Source organism: Limanda limanda, chromosome 4 (assembly GCF_963576545.1).
Source record: "Limanda limanda chromosome 4, fLimLim1.1, whole genome shotgun sequence".
Taxonomy (NCBI): domain Eukaryota; kingdom Metazoa; phylum Chordata; class Actinopteri; order Pleuronectiformes; family Pleuronectidae; genus Limanda; species Limanda limanda.
In genome coordinates, this window is record NC_083639.1 from 4,680,365 (window position 1) to 4,705,923 (window position 25,559).

General features: G+C 41.5%; 2 protein-coding genes across 3 annotated transcripts; both read left to right on the forward strand.

The window, feature by feature from the left end:
- The first annotated feature begins 728 nt into the window (after positions 1-728).
- Positions 729-5,224, forward strand: srsf3a (serine and arginine rich splicing factor 3a). 2 transcript variants are annotated; one of them, XM_061069819.1, is made up of 7 exons: positions 729-855; positions 1,689-1,736; positions 2,004-2,214; positions 2,304-2,468; positions 4,276-4,314; positions 4,389-4,475; positions 4,572-5,224. In XM_061069819.1, exons 2-7 carry the CDS (start codon positions 1,730-1,732, stop codon positions 4,597-4,599), a joined length of 537 nt encoding a protein of 178 aa, XP_060925802.1. In that variant the 5' UTR covers positions 729-855; positions 1,689-1,729; the 3' UTR covers positions 4,600-5,224. The 2 variants fall into 2 exon arrangements, with proteins under 2 accessions (XP_060925802.1, XP_060925803.1); XM_061069820.1 differs by having other exon boundaries at positions 2,034-2,214.
- A 5,381-nt stretch (positions 5,225-10,605) lies between these two features.
- On the forward strand, positions 10,606-24,972 carry rab44 (RAB44, member RAS oncogene family). The gene is made up of 9 exons (XM_061069151.1): positions 10,606-18,465; positions 19,462-19,535; positions 20,494-20,582; positions 20,679-20,816; positions 21,266-21,347; positions 22,461-22,575; positions 23,382-23,480; positions 23,579-23,655; positions 23,797-24,972. The coding sequence occupies exons 1-9, from the start codon at positions 10,606-10,608 to the stop codon at positions 23,882-23,884; spliced, it is 8,622 nt and encodes a 2,873-aa protein (XP_060925134.1). The 3' UTR covers positions 23,885-24,972.
- Positions 24,973-25,559: the final 587 nt, after the last annotated feature.

Sequence of the window (25,559 nt, forward strand, 5' to 3'; positions counted from 1 at the left end):
TATATTGATATGTCCTGTGCGCTAGGGGATGTCGATAGGGCTGAATGAGGTTGCCTTTTTTTCCAATTTATTTTAATCTTATTCTTTTCTGCTTTGTCTCCTTTGGTTTTTCCTTTTTTTGTATATATGTTTAAATTTTTGTAGATATGTGTGTGTGTGTGTGTGTGTGTGTGTGTGTGTGTGTGTGTGTGTGTGTGTGTGTGTGTGTGTGTGCCATGCGGTGCGATGCATTACAGTTTATGTCTTTTTTACAACCTAACGTCAGAATTGTACGGTATGTGCATGTATGTATATGTATGTGTAGGTATATCTATATAGATATATCTATATCTATATAGATATAGAGGGGTGTATATTTATTGTGTTCTTCCATGTGTTACATTTTGACATTGTGGTGAAACCAACTATATAAGTATTCCAGGCTCCAGCCATGCCTGCATTTACAAAACCACTTTTTGAAGTATTTCTGGAGTTGCTGTTGTGAAGATAAGTTTTTGAAGAATAGCTGAAAAAAAAAAAATCTTTGTTAAACAATGCAACTAAAGAAACCTTTTCTCTCAGAACACCTGCTCACAGTTGAACAGGATATTGAAGTTACCCCCTCTTTAACACAGGCCATGTTACCGTGTATTTACCGTATCGTGGCCCGACTCTCCTTTCATGTACAGCAGGTGGCGCTCTCTGGCTGCTGCCGATCCGCCAATAAACACAGCGAAGAAGAGGGCGGAAGTAGCGCAGTTGTGACTCTCTTCCTCTGAGCAGCCGCCGGCGCTAACAACAAGTGAAGCTACAGCAGCCGAACACGGAGGCGTGAGCTCTTCAGCCAACATCGCGTTTAGCTTTAGTTACGAAAAGGTGAGTTAACCGTGTTGAATATTTTAATCTGCCTGCTTCCATTGCTGTTCTTGTGTCACGTGTCGCTGGCTCAGTTCGATCGTAGAGTCGGGAAGTAGATATCTTCAAAGCCGCGTCGTCGTGCTCGATGCTAATGCTGCTAGCTTCCACGCAAGGTCCCCATGGCTGCCACATTTTGACTTTAATGTTCGCATCGTGGACGGTGCGGCGTGAATTCAGACTTTAGACACGTTAGACACAAATAAATACGTCTACTGTGTTATGTGAACACGCACCGAAGTGGATTAAAAAGTGCGAAAGCGACGTTCAACGTTTCCCGGAACCCCGTGTACGCACGAGCTAACGACACACCGCGCCACGGTACTTTTGTTTGCTAGCTAGCATTAGCATCGGAGTGTGGCGCTAATGCTGACAGTCACTCGGTGAATCCCAGCGTCACGCACGGGTTCCCAGTGCTTTAGCAGCACTTTAGTTAAACCAGTACCGTCTAATAAAAAGCCACATGATGAGAAGAGATGGTTATTTTACAATTGAATTTTTTTTTTTTGAGGGAAGTATTTAATGGCGCTGTCGATCGATATTGAATCACACAGAGGGTGTTTTTTTTGTTTATGTTTGAAATTAAAATAAGAGACACACCTATCGGTAAAGTACAACACATTCCACTGCTACCACAAACCAACACCATCAAACAATATGGACACATTATATTATTATTTAATGAACATTATATTATAACGCGGTGTCATCGGATTTAGTTGTGTTTTATTAGCCTTCAAAGGGATTTGACTGTGTAAACCGAGAGCACCAGCTGTAACTTTCTTTCGTTTCAGGTTCATCAAATTCATTTGAAGAAGAGGATTGGTTTGGTGCAATGGGAGGTATGTACACGTATGACTTGATACTTGTTACTCTGAATAACTGATTCCTGCTTCCAGGTCCTTGAGATATCCCCCTATATTTTGTTTCTGTCGTAAACTATCTTGACTTGTGTAATCTTAGCTACCGAGTCTTGTGATAGGTATAGGTTATAGATGAGCATTATTATTCAATCGATGTTCATTTCCCCCCTGGAGAAATGCCAACATTTCCCTTCTAACACCGAACGTGTGTATTGTGACCAATGTTTTTGGTTGTCTTTGTTTAAGATCCTGCTCTAACCAGAGACTGTCCCCTAGACTGCAAGGTTTACGTCGGAAATCTGGGAAACAATGGAAACAAGACCGAATTAGAAAGGGCTTTTGGTTACTATGGTCCTTTAAGAAGCGTTTGGGTCGCCAGGAATCCACCCGGTTTTGCTTTTGTAGAGTTTGAAGATCCCAGAGATGCATCTGACGCCGTTAGAGAACTGGATGGAAGGTAATTCCTTTAGCAAATATCTTAGCTGTGTGTTTAAGTGCTTATTTATTTTACTGACCTTTTTAACTCGCAATGACTTTTTTGTTAAGGAACATGTGTGGCTGTAAAGTACGCGTCGAGTTGTCCACCGGGGAAAAGCGCTCTAGGAGCCGTGGCCCTCCTCCATCCTGGGGTGGTGGTGGTGGTGGTGGTGGTGGTGGGGGTAGACGCCCCCGTGATGATGTAAGACGACGTAGCCCTCCAGTCAGACGCAGGTAAGGGTTCCACAGTTGTTAATTAATTTAATATTTTTTATTAAAGGTCTCGTATGAAGAGTCGAGCAAAAATGACACAGCAGATTGACATTCTTCACACAGTGTAAATATTTGCTTGTTGACTCCTTCAAAAACTCTTATCCTACCTTAACTGGAGTGATGCTTTTCTAAAACAAAATTTCATTATATCACCATCATCAGGTATTTATTTTCATTTGTTATCTGTGTCAATGTTGTGTTAGAAAGCCGAGTCTATTGGCAGCTTATATCAGCACTTGGCTGTTTATGAAGTGATGTTGAATTATGGGGACGTCTTGAGATGCACAGTTAGTATTTCATCACCCATCTAACACTTTCATTGGTACTTTTTAGAATCACTTTATGCAGGTGTAAATTTTGTTTTCTTTGAGTTCAGTTGCCATCTATTAATAAAACTGAACCCCGTTGCAGAGACACCACCACGCTTCTCACCATCTGAGTCAGTCAACTAGTCCTCTTTCAGCATCATGTGACTGCTGACCAGCGAGTCCCAATCAGCTTGGCTGGTGTTGTCACATGACCCAGGCGCACCGCCAGTCAGCAGGTTCCACCAACCTATTGGTTCCTGAGCATGCAGTTCCCAGCATCCTCCTCTTCGTCCTCCAACCTTAACCCAGTCGACAGCGGTCTACTTTATCAACCAATCAGCGTCTATACTCGTTCAATTCTTCACACAACTACCGTATCAACGGGATCAGCCCATGGCTTTCATCCCATCCCCCAACTCCCCCCAAATAATGCAGGGAAATCATCAACAGCCACTCCCTCCAACCAGCCACCGAGCAACTTCATATCTCCAACATTTGCATCATGTGGCAAATCCTCTCTGCAATTCGACCTCCCTCACCATCAGTCTGGCGTCCTTGCGTCATTTCTATCTTGTCCAAATCCCCTAAAATAGTAAGTTTCTTTTATCCTGCTCTTTTGTAGTTTTATGCTTAATCTATCTTTCAGCGTTGCTTGACAGTTTTCCAACTGCAGTGATGTAATATTGAGCAATTTCAGCGCAGAGCTGCAAAATCGTAAGGTGAAAACTTGGCGGCATGGAACTTTGCTGTCAGTTTCAAATTGTAATTTGCCAAAAATTTACTTTTATGGGCTGTTCAGTGTCTTTTCATGGCTCGACATTAAGCCATTTTGACTGAAATAAGTTGCATTTGTATTTTGTAAATGGAAGCTCACTTTTCAATGGAAATGTCCTTCCACCTTGAGCACGGAGGTTTTTTAATTAAAACCGGCATTTAAAATTGAAAGGTTATCAGGATTATTAGTAGTGATGTTCAGTGTCAACTCATGTCAGTTACTAATGGTTTTGGGGAAAGTGAAAACCACAGGTACCATAGTTTCTCATCAGGTCAACTGGAGGAGTGTTTTCTACCATAATGGCTGTGTGCCTCTAGCATTGGTTAAACCACTTTGTGTAATTGCAGAGATAATCTTAGAACGTGTCTTTCCTGCTTGACATAATTGTCCCAGGTAAGCCTTAATGTCGAGCCCTGACTTTGCTGTAGATTCTGAAATCTGGCTTTGTGATTTGTGCTCATTGGCCAAAGTTTCATTTTTAATGAGTTGATCTTGATGCATTTCATGGATGCAGATGATCCCTGTGTAAACAGAGAAGGAACTACGTGTAACCACGTTTCCATGTGCAACCCAGTCCTCTTTAAAGGTTGAGAATATAAGAGGTTTCATTGCTGACAGGAAAGCGTTAAATTCTAATTCTGTCGTAATTTTTGATATCATTCTTTTTAATTCACCTACAACATAGATCCCCGAAGAGGAGGAGCCTCAGCCGGAGTCGCAGCAGGTAAGCATTTAACCCCAGTTTCTATTGAAAATGTGTGTTTTTTTGATTAAATTAATTTTGGGTTTCCCCTCCAGGTCTGTTTCAAGAGACAGACGTAGATTCCGTTCTCTGTCCAGAGACAAGAATCGTAAGCACTCACGATCCATCTCACGGTCAAGGAGGTAAGTTAAAAAAATCTAGTTTAAACTTCCTGCGTAAAATTGCTTTAAAAATTTCTCTCAATCATGTATTTATTCACTTGTCCGTGTATTTTACAGTAATTCCCAGTCTAACGACAGGAAATGAAAACTTCAAAGGATTCGTCTGCAGGATCCTGCTATGGTTGTGGAAATACAACAAATTTTATAGTCACGTTTTTCTTTTTAGATTTTGTTTGTCAGCTTGAAGCGGTTTAAGGTTAGCTTGTTACATTTGTTGTAATGGCAGTCTGTTAAATTGACGACAAAAACTTCTTTCTTTTTCTTTTTTTGGTATCGAATTCACTGTTTACATGAATCAAAATTTTCTTACCCTGCATGTCATGAAATCAATTACTGGATTTAGTTTTAAGTTTCTACCATGTTACTTTTTAACTGCCTAACTGAATTAAACATGTGATGCTTTTATTTGTTTTTGTTTTCTTTTTCATGGCTGACCTTTAAATCACAATTGGTTACTGTAATAATGCATCGCCAGTCAAAGGAGCATACTTTTTACCAGTGACAAACAGACTCTTAATTAGTGGTGTAAATACTGGGGCTGTAATATGCAGGTTAATCTTAAACTAAAAATTCAGCTGTGATTCTTTTTTCTTACCTATGTCACTCAGCAAAAGCATTTACTCTTATTATTTGCTTGATTCTCTGAAGTTCTGACAATGTGCTGATGCAGTCAAATTTCTTGTTCAATAAATGTTTTCCAAGGTCCAAAACTCCTGGTTGTTCTTGCTTTTTAATGTTTGAACAGGTGCTTGCACTAAGTTTAATATTGTGGAAATCTCTGACATGAAAGTTAATGAAATCTGAAAATGGAAGCTCGACTAAATTCAGGAAGTACCAAATGCTGTTGCATGTAGTTGCTAGAGGATGCGTGCGAGGCTCACACAGGAAGTTTCAAGACCAAGTTGCAGTATAGGAACACCCCCGTGTATGTAAGGTTGAGCTGAAGCAGATGACTTGACATTAGAAAGTAGCTCATGAGATACGACAGAGGTATCGGATTTGGGTAAGTAGATAAGGCAGATAACCGTGTAGAGGGTCTTGAAATGTAATTTAAACTGACCAATTTTACCTTTATGTTGTCATTGTTGGAGTTTATTCTAAAAAAGGAAATGAGAGTTTACGATTTTTTTTTGTAGTGTTACAAAAGCATCGTGTCTGTTTTTTTGTCTGCTGTATGTGGGCTGTAGAGAAGCTTATAGTGTTTTTTTATGTTTCAACATAGTTAATCCAAGTTGAAGACAAGTCATTAACTAGATTCAGTTGATGTCTGTTAGAACTGAACTTGATATCTTGCATTACTTAATGTCTCATGCTTTAGGAGAGAAGATTAGAGATCATGTCTGCTCAAAGAACAAAGCAAAGCCTTGATTCACATCACTTGGTAGTTAACCAAAGTGAAACACCCAAGGCCGACGGGTTCCATGTAACAGGCGATACTAATGTACCACAACCAGAAGGAGATACGGGACCATTAAGTGTATCGTCTAGTTCTCACAATTCACAATCTGAAACGCAGCCTCTTACTTCAGCAAATAGAAGAAAGCTGGGATCCAGAAGAAGAAATAAACAGCAACAACATGTGAAGGACTCAGCAAACGAGAAACCGGACAAAGCTAGAGAGGAACTTGAGGGAAACATCAAGTGTAATGAAGCCCTCGAAACAAAACACCCTGAGAGGCAGGAAGAGTTAAATAATGAAGGTAGCCAGCATGATTTAACTGTAACACGTGACAGCTCTTTATGCTCATCCACCACCTCTGGTTATTCTTGTGGAGTTCAGGTCCCTTCAACAAAAAACCCAGAGGATATCCCAGAAATTCTGGTTCTTAAAAGTGGAAATAAACACGCAGACAAAGATGAAAAACTGTCTTATTCTTATGGCTTAGTGGAAACCATGCTGGAAGTGACTGGTGCAGCTGCCATTATTCAGAGTGAGGAAATCAAAGAAAATATTGTTAGCAGCTCTGACTTGATTAGCTCTCTTAGTGTGAAAGAAAAGAGAAGAGAGGAAGCTTCTGATCTGTTAAGGCACGATGGGAATGTTGAGGGCAACTATTTGAAGGGTGAGTCACATGCAGACTCTGTAGACACAAGGTTTTCTGCGACACCAGAGGTAACCACCGACAAAAACAACCCCAAACAAAATACTGAACTTGCAGATATTGAGAATGAGAAGTTCTCCCTTCGTTTGGACTCCCAGTTTCAGGATTGCTCTGTCAGTACAAAGGAGAGCACAGACACCAATTTCAGCACATCGGTGAACCGAAGAAAACTGGGGTCTACTCGTAGAAATAAAAGGCGACAGCATGTTAAGGATCCTGTCACTGAATCTGAAGAGGAGCCTGTTGAAAATGTTGCAGGTTTTGACTCCTTTGAAACAGCAATAGGTTCATCATTAACAGAGACAGATGTGCAGGTGAAGTCTGTGGAAACCATGCTGGAAGGGATGAGCAGATCTCCCACTGATGAAATTGAAAGAAATGAAACTGCACATGTTGGCATCTCTGAGTTAAATAGTTCAAATTTCCTTCTAACTACCAGTGAACTACTGATAAACCAATCAAATGTCAGGGAGATGTCACATGAGCTTGCCAGTGTGTACTCTGAAACAAATGAGGAAGGTAAAGAAAGAGAAGAGGACACAGACTTGTCAGAGCCGTGGGGGAGTTTTCACACCAGTGACTTGATGAATGAGTCACGTGTGAAATCAAACTTGGAGTTTCCTATGAAACTAGAGACACCCACAGAAGAAGACCATGGAGAACACACAGAACCTGAGCGCTGTGTTGAGTTGGCAACAGATTCATCACCAAACGAGGAGTTGTCTACAAATGAGGAACAGAATGAGCATTTCGTCTTATCTGAAGTCAGAGGAGCTCCGAACTTGTATGAAGAGGAAGTTAAACCTGCAGAAATACATCTGATTGATCATTCCTTTGATAGTGCGAATTCTGAAATCTGTTTTGCAAACCTGACAGACCAAGCTGAAGTCAGTGACTCATCCAGATCTGAGTCAAGTGTAAAGGGGGTGGAAGATTCAGTTACTGAGCAGGAACTCTCAAAACCCGATGATAAACAGGACGAGCCTCCTAACATGCAAAGAAATTTGGAGGCTTTCAAACAGATGAATGAAGATGATCAATTATATGATCCAAAGAAACTACAGACCAGTGACATGGAGGGACTGGACACTGCAGTCGTTCATGTATATGACAATGAAGGCCAATTAGAGGATGATATAAAACCCAGCGTGGAACAAACGAGTCACCAGGAGAAAGAAGGACTCCCCACTGACATGACTGAGAGCAAATCTCCTCTAGAGACAGTGGAATCAGAAACACTTGCTCCTTTTGACTCACAACCTCAGGACACTTCAGTTATAATAGATGACCAAAACAACACTGACTTCAACCCAATTAGCAACAGACGAAAACTGGGTTCTAGTCGTAGAAATAAAAGACAAAAGATTGTGGAGAGCCCTGGTGTGGAATCAGAGATCCCATTAATGCTAGATACAGAAAACCAGGAAATATCAATGCAGATGATGCAGGAAGGAAGGGACAAAGTGGACCCATCTCAGACTGAAGACGTCTATGATGACAATCAAGAAAATGCACATAGTAGCAACTCTGGATTAACTAGTATAAGTGTACATTCAAATCCTCCAGTTGAGCAACAGGAAACTGAACAACCAAATTCCCCTGCCAGTTCTTACTCTGCTGTAAAAGATACAGAAAGCAAACAGGACACAGATCTTTTATTGCGGTGGGGATTTTTACAGGCCGACAACTCGCTATATGAGACCCATTTAAAAGCAGTGAGTGTGGAGTCCTCTAGCAAACCAGAGATAACCACAGAGAAAAGCAACTACAGAGAACATACAGAACCTAAATATGGAATTGAGCAAGTGGCAGTTTCATCAACCAAAGAGGAGATGTCTACAATGAAGAGTCAAAATGAACATTTGAGCTCATCTGAGGTCGGATATGCCCAGCACTCAGAGGATGCTGTGGAGGAAGTGCATGACGAGGAAGTAAAGCCAATAGACATGCAAACAATGCATCAAATCAATGAATTCTCAGTTGAGGAAAGAAAAGCCTTTTTACAATTACTGGAATCAGAAACAAAGTTGCCTTTTGATTCACAACCTGTAGACAATTCTGTGAACATCACAGAGGAAACTCAGTCGGGCTTCAAACTCACAGGGAACAGAAGAAAACTGGGGTTAAGCCGAAGACTTAAAGGAAGACGGCACAGCCCAGAGATCACTGAACCAGAAGAGGAGGTTGTAGAAAATACCTGCAGTGATGAAGAAAAGACTGAAAAAGAAACAGCGGCAACAGGAACAATAAGTCAGGAAGAATTGAAAGAGCAAACCAGCCCAGATTCCAATCTCAAAAAGAAAATTACATCAGCTGTAGAGGAGCAGGAAAACACAGAAGAAATGCCCGAGGAAGATACAACTCTGTCACTGAATATGATGGACAACAGAACAACAGTGACAACAGACTTTCTCAATTCTACTGAAGAAGTCAAAGAGCCAGAAGATTTAACCCCACTTCCAGTTTTTGATGTAGTTCAAATGGACTTGATTCAAGCTGTGGAAGCCTCAGTTTGGAATGATAATTCAGACTCACAAAATATCCTAAATCATGATGACAATGTCAGGACCAAATCTGTGCCATCTGAAGTACTCGACCAAGAAGAGACCTCTCACATCCCAAACACAGAATCTTCACCTTCTGTCAAAGACTCAGATGGACGAGAAATTTGTTTCCAACAGACAACTAACCTGAATGAATCTGAGGGAGATGTCGTGTTAAATGAAGCAAAGAGTTTAATGGGTGCACTAGGGTCTGAAGAGGTTGACGTGAAAGAAGAACGCAAAGACCCTGGACCAGAGGAGGAGGTTGTAGAAAATACCTGCAGTGATGAAGAAAAGACTGAAAAAGAAACAATGCCAACAGGAACAATAAGTCAGGAAGAATTGAAAGAGCAAACCAGCCCAGATTTCAATCTCACTAAGAAAATTACATCAGCTGTAGAGGAGCAGGAAAACACAGAAGAAATGCCAGAGGAAGATACAACTCTGTCACTGAATATGATGGACAACAGAACAACAGTGACAACAGACTTTCTCAATTCTACTGAAGAAGAACGCAAAGACCCTTCCAATAAAGACCATTTGGCTCAGGAAACAAACACTTCAATTGAAGTCACACCAGATGAACCTTTTTCTGTTGCACAAAATGAAACGGAAACATTTGAAATTGGTTATGAGGAAAACACAAGAGCAAAGCCAGCTGAGAAAGATGGGATTTCTCCAGCAGCAGATGCATCTCACAGCCGAGGAGAAACGGACAACAAAGATAAAACAGATCAAAGAAACTTGGATGTGGAAGTAGATGTGAGAAATCTTGACAGGGTGGAGGTGAAGGAGGTGTTATTGTCAGTAGTCACAAAAGAGGAAAATGCACATTGGTCACTGAGTACTGTGGATAAAGAAAAGGAAATTAATGAAACCACTTCTGTGCACAATGACGGACATAAGGTGCAAAGCAATACCTCTGACCTGCAGACGATAGAGAGCAACATGATTCCAAACAGAGATGATTCAGTGGCTCATCTTCCTGATCAGTCAGAATTCCACAATGAGGAATTTGTTAATTCTGCCACATTTGTTCAGGGAACTGATGTAAGGGCTGGTGAGGTAGATGTAGATGTTAGTGCGGAGCCAACACAGCAAGATGATTTTAGAAGCAATGAGATGCAAACAACCTCTGTGGTCATCGGTAGAAGAAGCCCATCAATAAATGTGTTGTTGCCTCCAAACACTGAGGAAGCTATCAACACTGACTCTGTTATTTTCGAAGCTACACAAAGTAATAAGCAAAGTTCTGAAGGCATTAAAGACAGCCTAATACAGTACCAACCGTTCAAATCAGTAGAGGCACCAAGTGTTGTTGTGGCAGATCAGGAGACGTTAGAATCTGTCATACAAGAGCCAAACAACGCTCCTGAAGGAGCTCACAAAACCAAGTTTGAGATGAAGGATTCAAATCCACATGTCAGTCCCAACAGGCGAAGAAAGATGGGCTCCACCCGCAGAAACCCTGGATCACGATCCAAAGTGGTAAGTCAAGAGCAGAGACTTACGCAATCAGAGAGTGTAGAGCCCTCCAGCCAGCCAGAGAAAAGCAACTACAGAGAACAGACAGAGCCTAAATATGGAATTGAGCAAGTGCCAGTTGCATCACCAACAGAGGAGATGTCTACAATGGAGAGTCAAAATGAACATTTGAGCTCATCTGAGGTTGGAAGTGCCCAGTACTCTGATGATGTTGTGGAGGAAGTGCATGAAGAGGAAGTTAAGCCAGTGCACATGCAAACAATGCACCAAATCTATGAGGAGTCAGTTGAGGAAAGAACCCCCAGTTTACAAACTCTGGAATCAGAAACAAAGTCGCCTTTTGATTCACAACCTGTGGACAATTCTGTGAACATCAAAGAGGAAACTCAGTCGGGCTTCAAACTCACAGGAAACCGAAGAAAACTGGGGTCAAGCCGAAGACTTAAAGGAAGACGGCACGGCCCAGAGATCACTGAACCAGAGGAGGAGGTTGTAGAAAATACCTGCAGTGATGAAGAAAAGACTGAAAAAGAAACAGTGCCAACAGAAACAGGAACAATTAGTCAGGAAGAATTGAAAGAGCAAACCAGCCCAGATTTCAATCTCACTAAGAAAATTACATCAGCTGTAGAGGAGCAGGAAAACACAGAAGAAATGCCAGAGGAAGATATAACTCTGTCACTGAATATGATGGACAACAGAACAACAGTGACAACAGACTTTCTCAATTCTACTGAAGAAGAACGCAAAGACCCTTCCAATAAAGACCATTTGGCTCAGGAAACAAACACTCCAATTGAAGTCACACCAGATGAACCTTTTTCTGTTGCACCAAATGAAACGGAAACATTTGAAATTGGTCATGAGGAAAACACAAGAGCAAAGCCAGCTGAGAAAGATGGGATTTCTCCAGCAGCAGATGCATCTCACAGCAGAGTAGAAATGGACAACAAAGATGAATCAGATCAAAGAAACTTGGATGTTGATGTAGATTTGAGAAATCTTGACAGGGTGGAGGTGGTGGAGGAGTTATCGTCAATAGTCACAAAAGAGGAAAATGCACATTGGTCACTGAGTACTGTGGATAAAGAAAAGGAAATTAATGAAACCAGTTCTGTGCACAATGACGGACAAAAGCTGCAAAGCAATACCTCTGACCTGCAGACGATAGAGAGTAACATGATTCCAAACAGAGATGATTCGCTGGCTCATCTTCCTGATCAGTCAGAATTCCACAATGATGAATTTGTTAATCCTGCCACATTTGTTCAGGGAACTGATGTAAGTGTTGGTGAGGTAGATGTAGATGTTAGTGCGGAGCCAACACAGCAAGATGATTTTAGAAGCAATGAGATGCAAACAACCTCTGCGGTCATCGGTAGAAGAAATCCATCAATAAATGTGTTGCTGCCTCCAAACACTGAGGACGCTATCAACACTGACACTGTTCTTATAGAAGCTACACAAAGTGATAAGCAAATTCCAGAAGGTTTTAAAGACGGGCTTATACAGGTCCAACCTTTCAAATCAGTAGAGGCACCAAGTGTTGTTGTGGCAGATCAGGAGACGTTAGAATCTCTCATACAAGAGCCAAACAACGCTCCTGAAGGAGCTCACAAAACCAACTTTGAGATGAAGGATTCAAATCCACATGTCAGTCCCAACAGGCGAAGAAAGATGGGCTCCACCCGCAGAAACCATGGATCACGATCCAAAGTGGAAAACTCACATCAAGAGCAGACACATAAACAATCAGAGAGTGTAGAGTCCTCCAGCCAGCCAGAGAAAAGCAACTACAGAGAACAGACAGAGCCTAAATATGGAGTTGAGCAAGCGGAAGATTCATCCCCAACAGAGGAGATGTCTACAATGGAGAGTCAAAATGAACATTTGAGCTCATCTGAGGTAGGAGATGCCCAGCACTCTGAGGATGTTGTGGAGGAAGTGCATGAAGAGGAGGTAAAGCCAATAGACATGCAAACAATGCATCAAATCGATGAGGACTCAGTTGAGGAAAGAAACCCGTGTTTACAAACTCTGGAATCGGAAACAAAGTCGCCTTTTGATTCACAACCTGTGGACAATTCTGTGAGCATCACAGAGGAAACTCAGTCGGGTGAAAACACAAGAGCAAAGCCAGCTGAGAAAGATGGGATTTCTCCAGCAGCAGATGCATCTCACAGCCGAGGAGAAACGGACAACAAAGATAAAACAGATCAAAGAAACTTGGATGTGGAAGTAGATGTGAGAAATCTTGACAGGGTGGAGGTGAAGGAGGTGTTATTGTCAGTAGTCACAAAAGAGGAAAATGCACATTGGTCACTGAGTACTGTGGATAAAGAAAAGGAAATTAATGAAACCACTTCTGTGCACAATGACGGACATAAGGTGCAAAGCAATACCTCTGACCTGCAGACGATAGAGAGTAACATGATTCCAAACAGAGATGATTCGCTGGCTCATCTTCCTGATCAGTCAGAATTCCACAATGAGGAATTTGTTAATTCTGCCACATTTGTTCAGGGAACTGATGTAAGGGCTGGTGAGGTAGATGTAGATGTTAGTGCGGAGCCAACACAGCAAGATGATTTTAGAAGCAATGAGATGCAAACAACCTCTGCGGTCATCGGTAGAAGAAGCCCATCAATAAATGTGTTGTTGCCTCCAAACACTGAGGAAGCTATCAACACTGACTCTGTTATTTTTGAAGCTACACAAAGTAATAAGCAAAGTTCTGAAGGCATTAAAGACAGCCTAATACAGTACCAACCGTTCAAATCAGTAGAGGCACCAAGTGTTGTTGTGGCAGATCAGGAGACGTTAGAATCTGTCATACAAGAGCCAAACAACGCTCCTGAAGGAGCTCACAAAACCAAGTTTGAGATGAAAGATTCAAATCCACATGTCAGTCCCAACAGGCGAAGAAAGATGGGCTCCACCCGCAGAAACCCTGGATCACGATCCAAAGTCGTAAGTCAAGAGCAGAGACTTACGCAATCAGAGAGTGTAGAGCCCTCCAGCCAGCCAGAGAAAAGCAACTACAGAGAACAGACAGAGCCTAAATATGGAATTGAGCAAGTGCCAGTTGCATCACCAACAGAGGAGATGTCTACAATGGAGAGTCAAAATGAACATTTGAGCTCATCTGAGGTTGGATGTGCCCAGCACTCTGATGATGTTGTGGAGGAAGTGCATGAAGAGGAAGTTAAGCCAGTACACATGCAAACAATGCACCAAATCTATGAGGACTCAGTTGAGGAAAGAACCCCCAGTTTACAAACTCTGGAATCAGAAACAAAGTTGCCTTTTGATTCACAACCTGTGGACAATTCTGTGAGCATCAAAGAGGAAACTCAGTCGGGCTTCAAACTCACAGGGAACAGAAGAAAACTGGGGTCAAGCCGAAGACTTAAAGGAAGACGGCACGGCCCAGAGATCACTGAACCAGAGGAGGAGGTTGTAGAAAATACCTGCAGTGATGAAGAAAAGACTGAAAAAGAAACAGTGCCAACAGAAACAGGAACAATTAGTCAGGAAGAATTGAAAGAGCAAACCAGCCCAGATTTCAATCTCACTAAGAAAATTACATCAGCTGTAGAGGAGCAGGAAAACACAGAAGAAATGCCAGAGGAAGATACAACTCTGTCACTGAATATGATGGACAACAGAACAACAGTGACAACAGACTTTCTCAATTCTACTGAAGAAGAACGCAAAGACCCTTCCAATAAAGACCATTTGGCTCAGGAAACAAACACTCCAATTGAAGTCACACCAGATGAACCTTTTTCTGTTGCACCAAATGAAACGGAAACATTTGAAATTGGTCATGAGGAAAACACAAGAGCAAAGCCAGCTGAGAAAGATGGGATTTCTCCAGCAGCAGATGCATCTCACAGCAGAGTAGAAATGGACAACAAAGATGAATCAGATCAAAGAAACTTGGATGTTGATGTAGATTTGAGAAATCTTGACAGGGTGGAGGTGGTGGAGGAGTTATCGTCAATAGTCACAAAAGAGGAAAATGCACATTGGTCACTGAGTACTGTGGATAAAGAAAAGGAAATTAATGAAACCAGTTCTGTGCACAATGACGGACAAAAGCTGCAAAGCAATACCTCTGACCTGCAGACGATAGAGAGTAACATGATTCCAAACAGAGATGATTCGCTGGCTCATCTTCCTGATCAGTCAGAATTCCACAATGAGGAATTTGTTAATTCTGCCACATTTGTTCAGAGAACTGATGTAGGGGCTGGTGAGGTAGATGTAGATGTTAGTGCGGAGCCAACACAGCAAGATGATTTTAGAAGCAATGAGATGCAAACAACCTCTGCGGTCATCGGTAGAAGAAATCCATCAATAAATGTGTTGCTGCCTCCAAACACTGAGGACGCTATCAACACTGACACTGTTCTTATAGAAGCTACACAAAGTGATAAGCAAATTCCAGAAGGTTTTAAAGACGGGCTTATACAGGTCCAACCTTTCAAATCAGTAGAGGCACCAAGTGTTGTTGTGGCAGATCAGGAGACGTTAGAATCTCTCATACAAGAGCCAAACAACGCTCCTGAAGGAGCTCACAAAACCAACTTTGAGATGAAGGATTCAAATCCACATGTCAGTCCCAACAGGCGAAGAAAGATGGGCTCCACCCGCAGAAACCATGGATCACGATCCAAAGTGGAAAACTCACATCAAGAGCAGACACATAAACAATCAGAGAGTGTAGAGTCCTCCAGCCAGCCAGAGAAAAGCAACTACAGAGAACAGACAGAGCCTAAATATGGAGTTGAGCAAGCGGAAGATTCATCCCCAACAGAGGAGATGTCTACAATGGAGAGTCAAAATGAACATTTGAGCTCATCTGAGGTAGGAGATGCCCAGCACTCTGAGGATGTTGTGGAGGAAGTGCATGAAGAGGAGGTAAAGCCAATAGACATGCAAACAATGCATCAAATCGATGAGGACTCAGTTGAGGAAAGAAACCCGTGTTTACAAACTCTGGAATCGGAAACAAAGTCGCCTTTTGATTCACAACCTGTGGACAATTCTGTGAGCATCACAGAGGAAACTCAGTCGGGCTTCAAACTCACAGGGAACAGAAGAAAACTGGGGTCAAGCCGAAGACTTAAAGGAAGACGGCACGGCCCAGAGATCACTGAACCAGAGGAGGAGGTTGTAGAAAATACCTGCAGTGATGAAGAAAAGACTGAAAAAGAAACAGTGCCAACAGGAACAATAAGTCAGGAAGTATTGAAAGAGCAAACCAGCCCAGATTTCAATCTCACAAAAAAAATTACATCAGCTGTAGAGGAGCAGGAAAACACAGAAGAAATGCCAGAGGAAGATACAACTCTGTCACTGAATATGATGGACAACAGAACAACAGTGACAACTGACTTTCTCAATTCTACTGAAGAAGAACGCAAAGACCCTTCCAATAAAGACCATTTGGCTCAGGAAACAAAAACTTCAATTGAAGTCACACCCGATGAACCTTTTTCTGTTACACAAAATGAATCTGAAACATTTGAAATTGGTTATGAGGAAAACACAAGAGCAAAGCTAGCTGAGAAAGATGGGATTTCTCCAGCAGCAGATGCATCTCACAGCCGAGGAGAAACGGACAACAAAGATGAAGCAGATCAAAGAAACTTGGATGTGGAAGTAGGTTTGAGAAATCTTGACAGGGTGGAGGTGGTGGAGGAGTTATCGTCAATAGTCACAAAAGAGGAAAATGCACATTGGTCACTGAGTACTGTGGATAAAGAAAAGGAAATTAATGAAACCAGTTCTGTGCACAATGACGGACAAAACCTGCAAAGCAATACCTCTGACCTGCAGACGATAGAGAGTAACATGATTCCATACAGAGATGATTCCGTGGCTCTTCTTCCTGATCAGTCAGAATTCCACAATGATGAATTTGTTAATCCTGCCACATTTGTTCAGGGAACTGATGTAAGTGTTGGTGAGGTAGATGTAGATGTTAGTGCGGAGCCAACACAGCAAGATGATTTTAGAAGCAATGAGATGCAAACAACCTCTGTGGTCATCGATAGAAGAAGCCCATCAATAAATGTGTTGCTGCCTCCAAATACTGAGGACCCCATCAACACTGACTCTGTTCTTATAGAAGCTACACAAAGTGATAAGCAAAGTCCAGAAGGCTTTAAAGACAGCCTAATACAGGACCCACCTTTCAAATCAGTAGAGGCACCAAGTGTTGTTGTGGCAGATCAGGAGATGTTAGAATCTGTCATACAAGAGCCAAACAACGCTCCTGAAGGAGCTCACAAAACCAACTTTGAGATGAAGGATTCAAGTCCACATGTCAGTTCCAACAGGCGAAGAAAGATGGGCTCCACCCGCAGAAACCTTGGATCCCGATCCAAAGTGGAAAAGTCACATCAAGAGCAGACACATACACAATCAGAGAGTGTAGAGCCCTCCAGCCAGCCAGAGAAAAGCAGCTACAGAGAACAGACAGAGTCTAAATATGGAATTGAGCAAGTGCCAGTTTCATCACCAACAGAGAAGATGTCTACAATGGAGAGTCAAAATGAGCATTTGAGCTCATCTGTGGTTGGAGATGCCCAGCACTCTGATGATGTTGTGGAGGAAGTGCATGAAGAGGAAGTTAAGCCAGTACACATGCAAACAATGCACCAAATCGATGATGACTCAGTTGAGGAAAGAAACCCCTGTTTACAAACTCTGGAATCAGACACAATGCCGCTTTTTGATTCACAACCTGTGTACAATTCTTTGAGCATCAAAGAGGAAACTCACTCGGAATTCAAAATCACAGGGAACAGAAGAAAACTGGGGTCAAGCCGAAGACTTAAAGGAAGACGGCACGGCCCAGAGATCACTGAACCAGAAGAGGAGGTTGTAGAAAATACCTGCAGTGATGATGGAAAGACTGAAAAAGAAACAGTGCCAACAGGAAAAATAAGTCAGGAAGAATTGAAAGGGCAAACCAGCCCAGACTTCAAACTCACTACGGAAATGACATCAGCTGTAGAGGACTCTGTTATTATAGAAGCTACACAAAGTGATAGGCAAAGTCCAGAAGGCATTCAAGAAGGCCTAATACAGGACCAACCTTTAAAATTAGTAGAGGTACCAAGTGTTGTTGTGGCAGATCAGGAGACGTTAGAATCCGTCATACAAGAGCCAAACAACGCTCCTGAAGGAGCTCACATAACAAACTTTGAGATGAAGGATTCAAGTCCACACGTCAGTTCACCCAACAGGCGAAGAAAGATGGGCTCCACCCGCAGAAACCTTGGGTCGCGATCCAAAGCAGATAATTCAAATCAAAAGCAAGAGGTGGATAAAGAGGATGTAAATGTTGGCGATGTTTCTCCTGAAAGTGACTCAGTAATCACTGAAAAACAGCCACCGATAAATGATCAGCAGGAAAACAGTGACTCTGAGCAAAGGAAAGAGAAGGTGTTTGAAACAGTGGAATTGAGTCACACTGGCGAATCTCAGGGGAAAGCTCCAGCTCAGCAAACACTCAAAGAAAATCCTGATTCTCTCAGTCAACAAGCAGAAACAGAGCCTCATCTAACCCCAGAGTACCTCACTGCAATATCCCCTCATGATAAACATGATGATACGTCAGAATCAGCAGCTGGAGGGAGAAGAAGAAAGATGGGATCTAGCCGGAAGTCACGTGGACCTCAAAAGGATGACGACAGCATGATGAGTGCACAAAAAGAGAGAGATGCCATTCTGACTGATGAAAGTTTCCACAAGACAAGTCAGGAGCACAGAGACGAGTCTTCGGCCCTGGATGAAAAACTAGAGGTGAGAGGCAAAGCTTTAATATTAAGAATATTATATGTGTGTGATTCTATTATTATGTTTTTACTAAACATGGTTGAATTATTCCTTGGTATCTTTTATCTCTGGATTGATAACTTTTGAAGCTGATCAGTAAATGGACAATAATGAAAGTGCATTATTTCGACATTAAAAAGTTAACATTGACTCTGCTGGGTTTGCATCACCCCTCTGGTGAACTTCTGTTGGTATTGGGGCAGATTTAGTAAAAAATTAGCCCCTCCCTTTCAATTAACCTGTCAGTTTAATTCATCTAATTTTATCATACAAATTGATGGCATCACACAATGGCCTTTGAATGGTCAACAAAATTGAACGTGTATCTATTCTTAGTGACAGTAACAGTAGAAAGTCCGGGTTGTGCTCAGCTTCCTGTTGCATTACAATACTCGCAAGTGTTGGTTCCAAGAAGCACAAAATGGCACAATGAACCAAAATGAGGAACATGTGGTCAACACTACAAGTTTCACATAGTGAAAGGGGAACATAAACATGTATCTGTTGTCTTGAGAACAAAACCATGTGTCTGTTCTCAAAGTCTGTATGGTTTTTTTCTTTAAAGTGTTCACTTCAGATACAGTTGCACAACAAGTTTAACAACAACTAGTCAAGAAGGTATGTGCACTGGTGGGAGAGGATATCATGCAAAGCAGAAACCTCATGAGTGTCCTCCTTATGCAATTTTTTTAGTTTTGCTACAGAGCACCCTCATAAAAGTCCTGCTGCTTTTACTTTGCATAAAAAGTTATATGTTTATTTTCGTTGCATCATATATCAGAGGGAGTGCAAACAATGTATCAGCCTCACAGTATAAAACTTCAGAGTTCAGATCAGTAAATGCATCTTTCAGTCGCTCTGTGTAAAAGCATTCAATATTATCCTATTTAGCAAACAAAAGAGAAAGCTGTTTAACTGTTTACTGAACGACTGATCTCTTGACTGAGGGTTCTTTGTCTGCAGGTGGAGGAAAGTGTGAAACAATCATCATCTGGCATCAGCGTCTCAAACGCAGCAAAGCACTCAAGGCCTCTGAGGTAAAACCAAACACCACAGCTCAACAGAGATAGAAAACAAACACAGAAACACAAAACCTGTTTAACGTCCTTAGTGGCTTTGCATATAAGTGTCGACCTGCCTGTTACCATCAGAGAATAATGTTCCTTCATATCAGCATGACCCAGTTCAGAAAAAATATAAATCTATTACACCTCTATTCAGTGATGTTTTCTTTAGACTCTACATTTACCTTCATCCACTAAACAACTAGTGTCTGGATTCAGTTTTCATATTCTGCAGAGTCACTTAAGGTGGTGAAATACAAAGAATTCAAGCCATTGTATTCTGAAGCAAACTCTCAACTTCCTCATTGTTGGCAGTTCAACATCTTGTCAGCCTGCCAGCTAATCTAACTTGATGTGATATGTGTAGTATTGCACCGGGTGTTGTGCATTCATTCTCTTTTCTCACTGATTGGCGTTAGCAATCAAAACAAAGACTAAACATCCCACACTATTGGGTGAATCTATTAAAAAGTAAAAGATGTTTTGAATGTGACTCATCAAAGCAGCCGAGCCTCTGACTCATGCCAGCCTTTGGTCCACACTGATCCTCACGCACATACAGTGGTAACAGTGCAAACAGGGTTTGGTGCTAACACTATATACACCTGTTTGGTTTGTCAGCAGGTTTGGTGGCATTGTTGGTTTCACATTGCACAGCCTCCAACTAGGATGATTCAGATTGTACAGTGTCTTCATAGAAAATAGAGGTGATAGGGACCTGATGTGACCAAACACAATAATTAAACATTAACATTTTAAAGTTACATTTTTCTTTTCAAATGTGTTTTTCTCTCAATTCCAATGTCACGTTATTGTTATATCCGCCCAGTTCTTCATTCAAAATACTGATGGCTGACATCTAAACCCTGCAGCAGACTGTCACTGATTAGTTGTGTCTATTATGTCATATAACACTTTGTCTGTTCCGCAGTGGGAAGGCACCTGAAAGAGGGACTCCGGTTCAACGGCACGATGCTGAAATGCACCTGACACAAGAGAGTCAAAAGACTTTTTCTTTGGGTAAATTGAGCAGTAAGGACGTCGACCCTGAAGTCAAGAGGCACAGTAGTTTGTCATAGAGAAAATAGAAACGTTGTGTTTTTGTTTTCCCTTCAGCGGGTGATTCCAAAGGAGCAGTCATTGGATCCAAACGTTATAACGTGATGCTGGTTGGAGACAGCAGCGTAGGCAAGACCTCCCTGATGCAAAGAGCCCAAAGTGGGAAGTTTTCTTTCGAAATACCCGCCTCTATCGGTAAGACCCGGATCTCTATTGAAGTATATTAGGTGATAAAGTTTAAGACAGCTCGAGATAAGATAAGATCCTTTATTGATCCCATTGGGTACAATAATAAATAACAATGACAAGAGAGCATGAGTCTGCGTTGATGAAACACAAGCCACGCAGGACCGTACAAAACCACAGAACGATGCTACACCCACAACAAATACCAGCACCAACAACATCACACACATCAGAGCAGCATCAACAGAAGCAAAACATAATCACACAACTGCATGTTTTAGAAATGAGGCCAGTTCTCCAGACAATGAGTGAAGGTGTGGTAGAAAGCACAGGCTGTTATTCACATATTAAGGTGTTCCGTAATTGAGAGGCTTTCATAGTCCCTTCTTAGGGCGGATCTGCATTCTCATAAATGAAGGTAAAAATAACAGAATCATTTACACAATCATTTTTTATAGGCCTTGACACCTCTTTGTGGACTGTGGTGGTGGATGGAAAGCCTGTGGTGCTCCAGTTATGGGACACAGCAGGTCAGGAAAGGTAAGTCTCATGTTTGAGTTTACAGCTCATCACCAATTATTAGTTTTTCAATTAAACATGTTAGTTATAGGCCTCCCACCTTGAGAATACAGGTCATGTTTTAGATTTTAGGATCAATTCACATGATCTTTAAAAATGTTTCACCCTTTCCGGTGGTGATCTTAAACATAGATGTTAGCGATGTCAGGTTAGCGGGGAGGAGAAGTACTGCATGTAGTGAAAGAAAACTTGATTGTGTTCGATGCCCATTATCCTGATGACCTGGAGGAAACCTGGAAGGTGTATTTCAGGACATCTGAAAACCGATCAGTCTCTGAACATGTGTACAGGTGCACTTTCAGGTCCAGCAGCTTTTCCTGGGTTTGCCCCTGATGTCTGTTGTGAATGAGCACGCGATCTGGTTATTGGTTGGACGAAAGGTGGTTTAGTATATCTGAGCAGGAGGCATCACCGTGAAAGGTACAGGGTGTTACTTTGTGCTTTCTCATGTCCTAAGTCCTCCACCATGACGTGTGAGTGAGACTCAGGACAGGTTGTCTCTGTCCCGAGGGCTTTCTCGACACAAAATGTGACAGGAGCACCCGGGTTCTCATCAGAGTGTGAGCCAAGACTTCTGATGAGCACATGTTAATACCTCATGTACGTGTGTTATTGTAACAAGTGGCAGATACTCTTCACACAGGCCTCACTATGTGCCAGACGATGTGCCCTAAACAAACTTACTATGTTCAGGGGTCGATTTGAGGCCAGGTTGTAACCTGTAAGAGAACCGGTTTGACACATCTCAGCAATTTTGTATTCTAGAATAAATACCTGTAAAAAAAAATAACGTTATAATTATGGAGGTGATGTCGTTGAAAGATTTTCTCAAACAGTGAAACCAGAAAACACTTTGCAAAATTGTCAGGAAACTCAACTAACCAGTGTAATAGGATTAGTGGAGACACAGCTTTCACCTCAGGCCTGTTCAGTTACGAGACTACATTGTTTCCCACGGTATTTATAACTTTCACCAAAGAATGTATTGAAAATGATTTAAAGTGAAGTTGGTGAAACAGGATGTCTTATCTCTGCTCCGATCCCCTCAGATTGTGATGTTTCCTGTCCCTTCAGGTTTCACAGCATCACCAGGCAGGTCTTTCATAAAGCCCAGGCGTTTCTCTTGATGTACGACATCACGTGTTCTCAGAGCTTCACCGCCATCAGCTACTGGGCAAACTGCATCCAGGTACTGTGCATGCCAAGTGTCCATGTTGGAGTGTGAAACGCTGTCACCGATCTACAGGCTTTGCCCACATTTAACTGATGAGGTCAGACTTAGCTGTGCTATCTGCTGCCCATACAACTGCTTGTCAAAAGGCCAAACGCTGGTTAATTTTACAGTTAATACAAGAATTGTTTGTATAATTATGCTGCTATTATAAGTTATACCTTTCAATACAGTTTTGCAAATGCAGCTGCAGCATAGATAAATAAGCTGACAGCAGAAATAGACAATTGTGAATGAACGCAGGGATTTTACTGAGAGCAACACATGTCCTGCACCTGAATGGATTCATCTCCTCAATGACTGTTATATGATTAATTCAGATTTTTTCAAAACATACCTACCAAATGCTTTACATGGTTTTCGACGAGATATGGAATACTCAGTGGAGGCCATACCTTCGACAAGGCCCAGCAGTCGCTTTTAATTCAATCAAGCTGCACCAACTTTCACACATTCATAGATAGTTATTCCCTGGCAAATTGCTCAAATTACTTTAAAACAATTATGGATCTGCTCCAAAGTTTCATGGGTTCTTTTTGGTCCGTGTCCCATCTTTTCACCAAGTTTTGTTGAAATTCAATCAGCAGTTTCTGCGTAATCCTGCTGACAAACAATAACCTCAGATAACATTGATAGCACACTGTGACGGTGTGAAATTCTGCATTAACAATACAAAAAAAACCACTATTGCATAAACATGATGTAGGATTTATAGAACATGGACGCTAAATATCAGAATCATCAAACTGTTCCATATTTTGCAGGAAGCTGCACCAGAAGACGTGACCATTTTACTTCTTGGGAATAAGAGTGATAGTGGAAAACGCCAGGTTAACACTGAGGAGGGAGAAATCCTCGCTAAGGTTTGGATCTGTGGCGTTTTCATCATCTCACAATTTTGGATGACGACGCAGTATTTGTAAATCGTTGCAATGGTGAAAGTGTCTGTTTACCTCCACAGGAGTACAACTTTGAATTCATGGAGTGTAGCGCTGCCACAGGTGATAACGTGATTCACTCTCTGGAAACTGTCGCCAGGTAATAAACACATTTAACGATATTTCAATTTTCTTTGCAATGTCTATCTCACCTGAATGATTTTGGAACAGTCTCTGTGTTGTAATGTCACTAGTCGCCTCAACATCAGCTGCTCGTGTTGCTATTGTTGTGTTGTTGCAGGATGTTGAGTGAAAAAGATGACACAAGTGAGGAAGCCATGGTGTTACACAAAGAGCCCCCCCGGAGCAAAAGGTCAGGATGTTGCTGAACTTGTGACGATGGAGAAACTCGGATCCAAGTGGAGGTTCTGCATTCAGTGCTCATCACAATTGTTCTTCTAATCCATGGTTACATTTCCTTTTTACGTATGCCTTCGGACATTTTAGTATTTCTACCAAGCCTGAACAGGTAAATAGTTTAGATGATAATATAAGAGTATAAAATGATATGTTTGCTTACTGGACATCTATATATATGTACTATACACCTAGTGCAGGTGTTGTATAATACCAGGATTCGATTAATATCAAATTTTCTTCTGTAAAAATGCTAATTTATATTGTTGTTCTCCGTATGTTTCATCATTTTAGATTAATTTACCTTGCATGAAATACTCTGCAGTACTTTACAGGTCCAATTTCATACAGATGATCAGTTTAAATTGATATTTATAGAAGAATTTTAGGAATGTAAGAGTATAATGAAAAAATATCGTCTTGAGGTCATATCGACCTCTTAAAGCACTTCACAGTACAAGACACATCCACTCACACATTCATACAGACCAGCCATTCACAGCGCTCTATCTATCACACATCATTGACACACTGCCAGAGGAAATTTGGGGGTTTTTCCCCCCCGAGGTCACTTCAGAATGCAGACTGGAGGAGCCAGGGATCGAACCACCGGCGTTCTGGATACTGGTTCTAACTCCTGATCAACAGCCGCCCAAAACAAAAGGTTTTCACAAAGAAAATCATCTTCATCATGCAGCTATTTAGTGTTTGTTCTACACTGTTTGTATTTTATGGCAAATAAGTGTTAATTTTACTTTCATGAAAAAAGTATTGTACCAATCAGTATCTTAGAGGAAATATTAAAATATGAAATACTGCATTCCTGAAGTCTTTCCATTCTTCTTTAGTACAAAGTGTTATTTCAAAATAGTATTAAGTTCATTGTGATCCGTGTGTTTATCATCTGTTCTAAATGAATGGTGTCGGTCTCATAAATTAATTTCATTCCTCTGTAATTAAAGACAGTGGTAATAAAATGATTGACTTGCTCTCAGTATGACTGTCTATGTTTTTATGATGTTGTGAAACTTGAGTCACTTAATAACTGTAATAAAGTTGTTCTAATGTCATGTGTCGTCCTTAATAAAGCTGCAGATCGACAACTCATGCTCACGTAGTCAATCTGTGTCCTCACAGAAGTTGTGTGTCTCCAGACAGACAAAGACACCAGTGTTCCCACTGGAACAACAAGTCCTTCAATGGTATGAAGAGTATGACAACAATGGCTGCGCTGGAATAACCTCATAACCTCCCCAGAGGAGCTTTTGTGGGAAACAGATGCTGAGACATCATCTCATCAGAAGCCTGAGAACATTACACCCAATCTGATCTCAGTGATCCACTTCCATGGAGAATCGCTGCATTTCTCTGCCCTTCAGTTGCTTGTGGATTTCAAACATCGGCTGGAACATGTTAACATTTTAGTTTTGTTAAAAAATTAACATTTATTCTACATCTAAATCGATTATACAAAATTAGGCCTCAATTCCAAGGACGCAACCAGGCTGAGACACAGATCAATGTTAATTACTAACACAGAGTTTATATAAAAGAGACTTATGAGACTTTACAGGGACTCATGGATAAAAATTAAAAAGAGGCTTTGCTTCAACACTTCTCAACTGGGCTGTGTCATAGTGATAAGAC

Coding starts and splice junctions, on each gene's coding strand:
- srsf3a (XM_061069819.1), top strand. Junction 2,469..4,275: donor AGCCCTCCAGTCAGACGCAG/GTAAGGGTTCCA, acceptor CCTACAACATAG/ATCCCCGAAGAGGAGGAGCC. Junction 4,315..4,388: donor CTCAGCCGGAGTCGCAGCAG/GTAAGCATTTAA, acceptor TTTCCCCTCCAG/GTCTGTTTCAAGAGACAGAC.
- rab44 (XM_061069151.1), top strand. CDS start 10,606: ATGGGCTCCACCCGCAGAAACCCTGGATCACGATCCAAAGTGGTAAGT. Junction 18,466..19,461: donor CCCTGGATGAAAAACTAGAG/GTGAGAGGCAAA, acceptor CTTTGTCTGCAG/GTGGAGGAAAGTGTGAAACA. Junction 20,583..20,678: donor TCAAAAGACTTTTTCTTTGG/GTAAATTGAGCA, acceptor TTTTCCCTTCAG/CGGGTGATTCCAAAGGAGCA.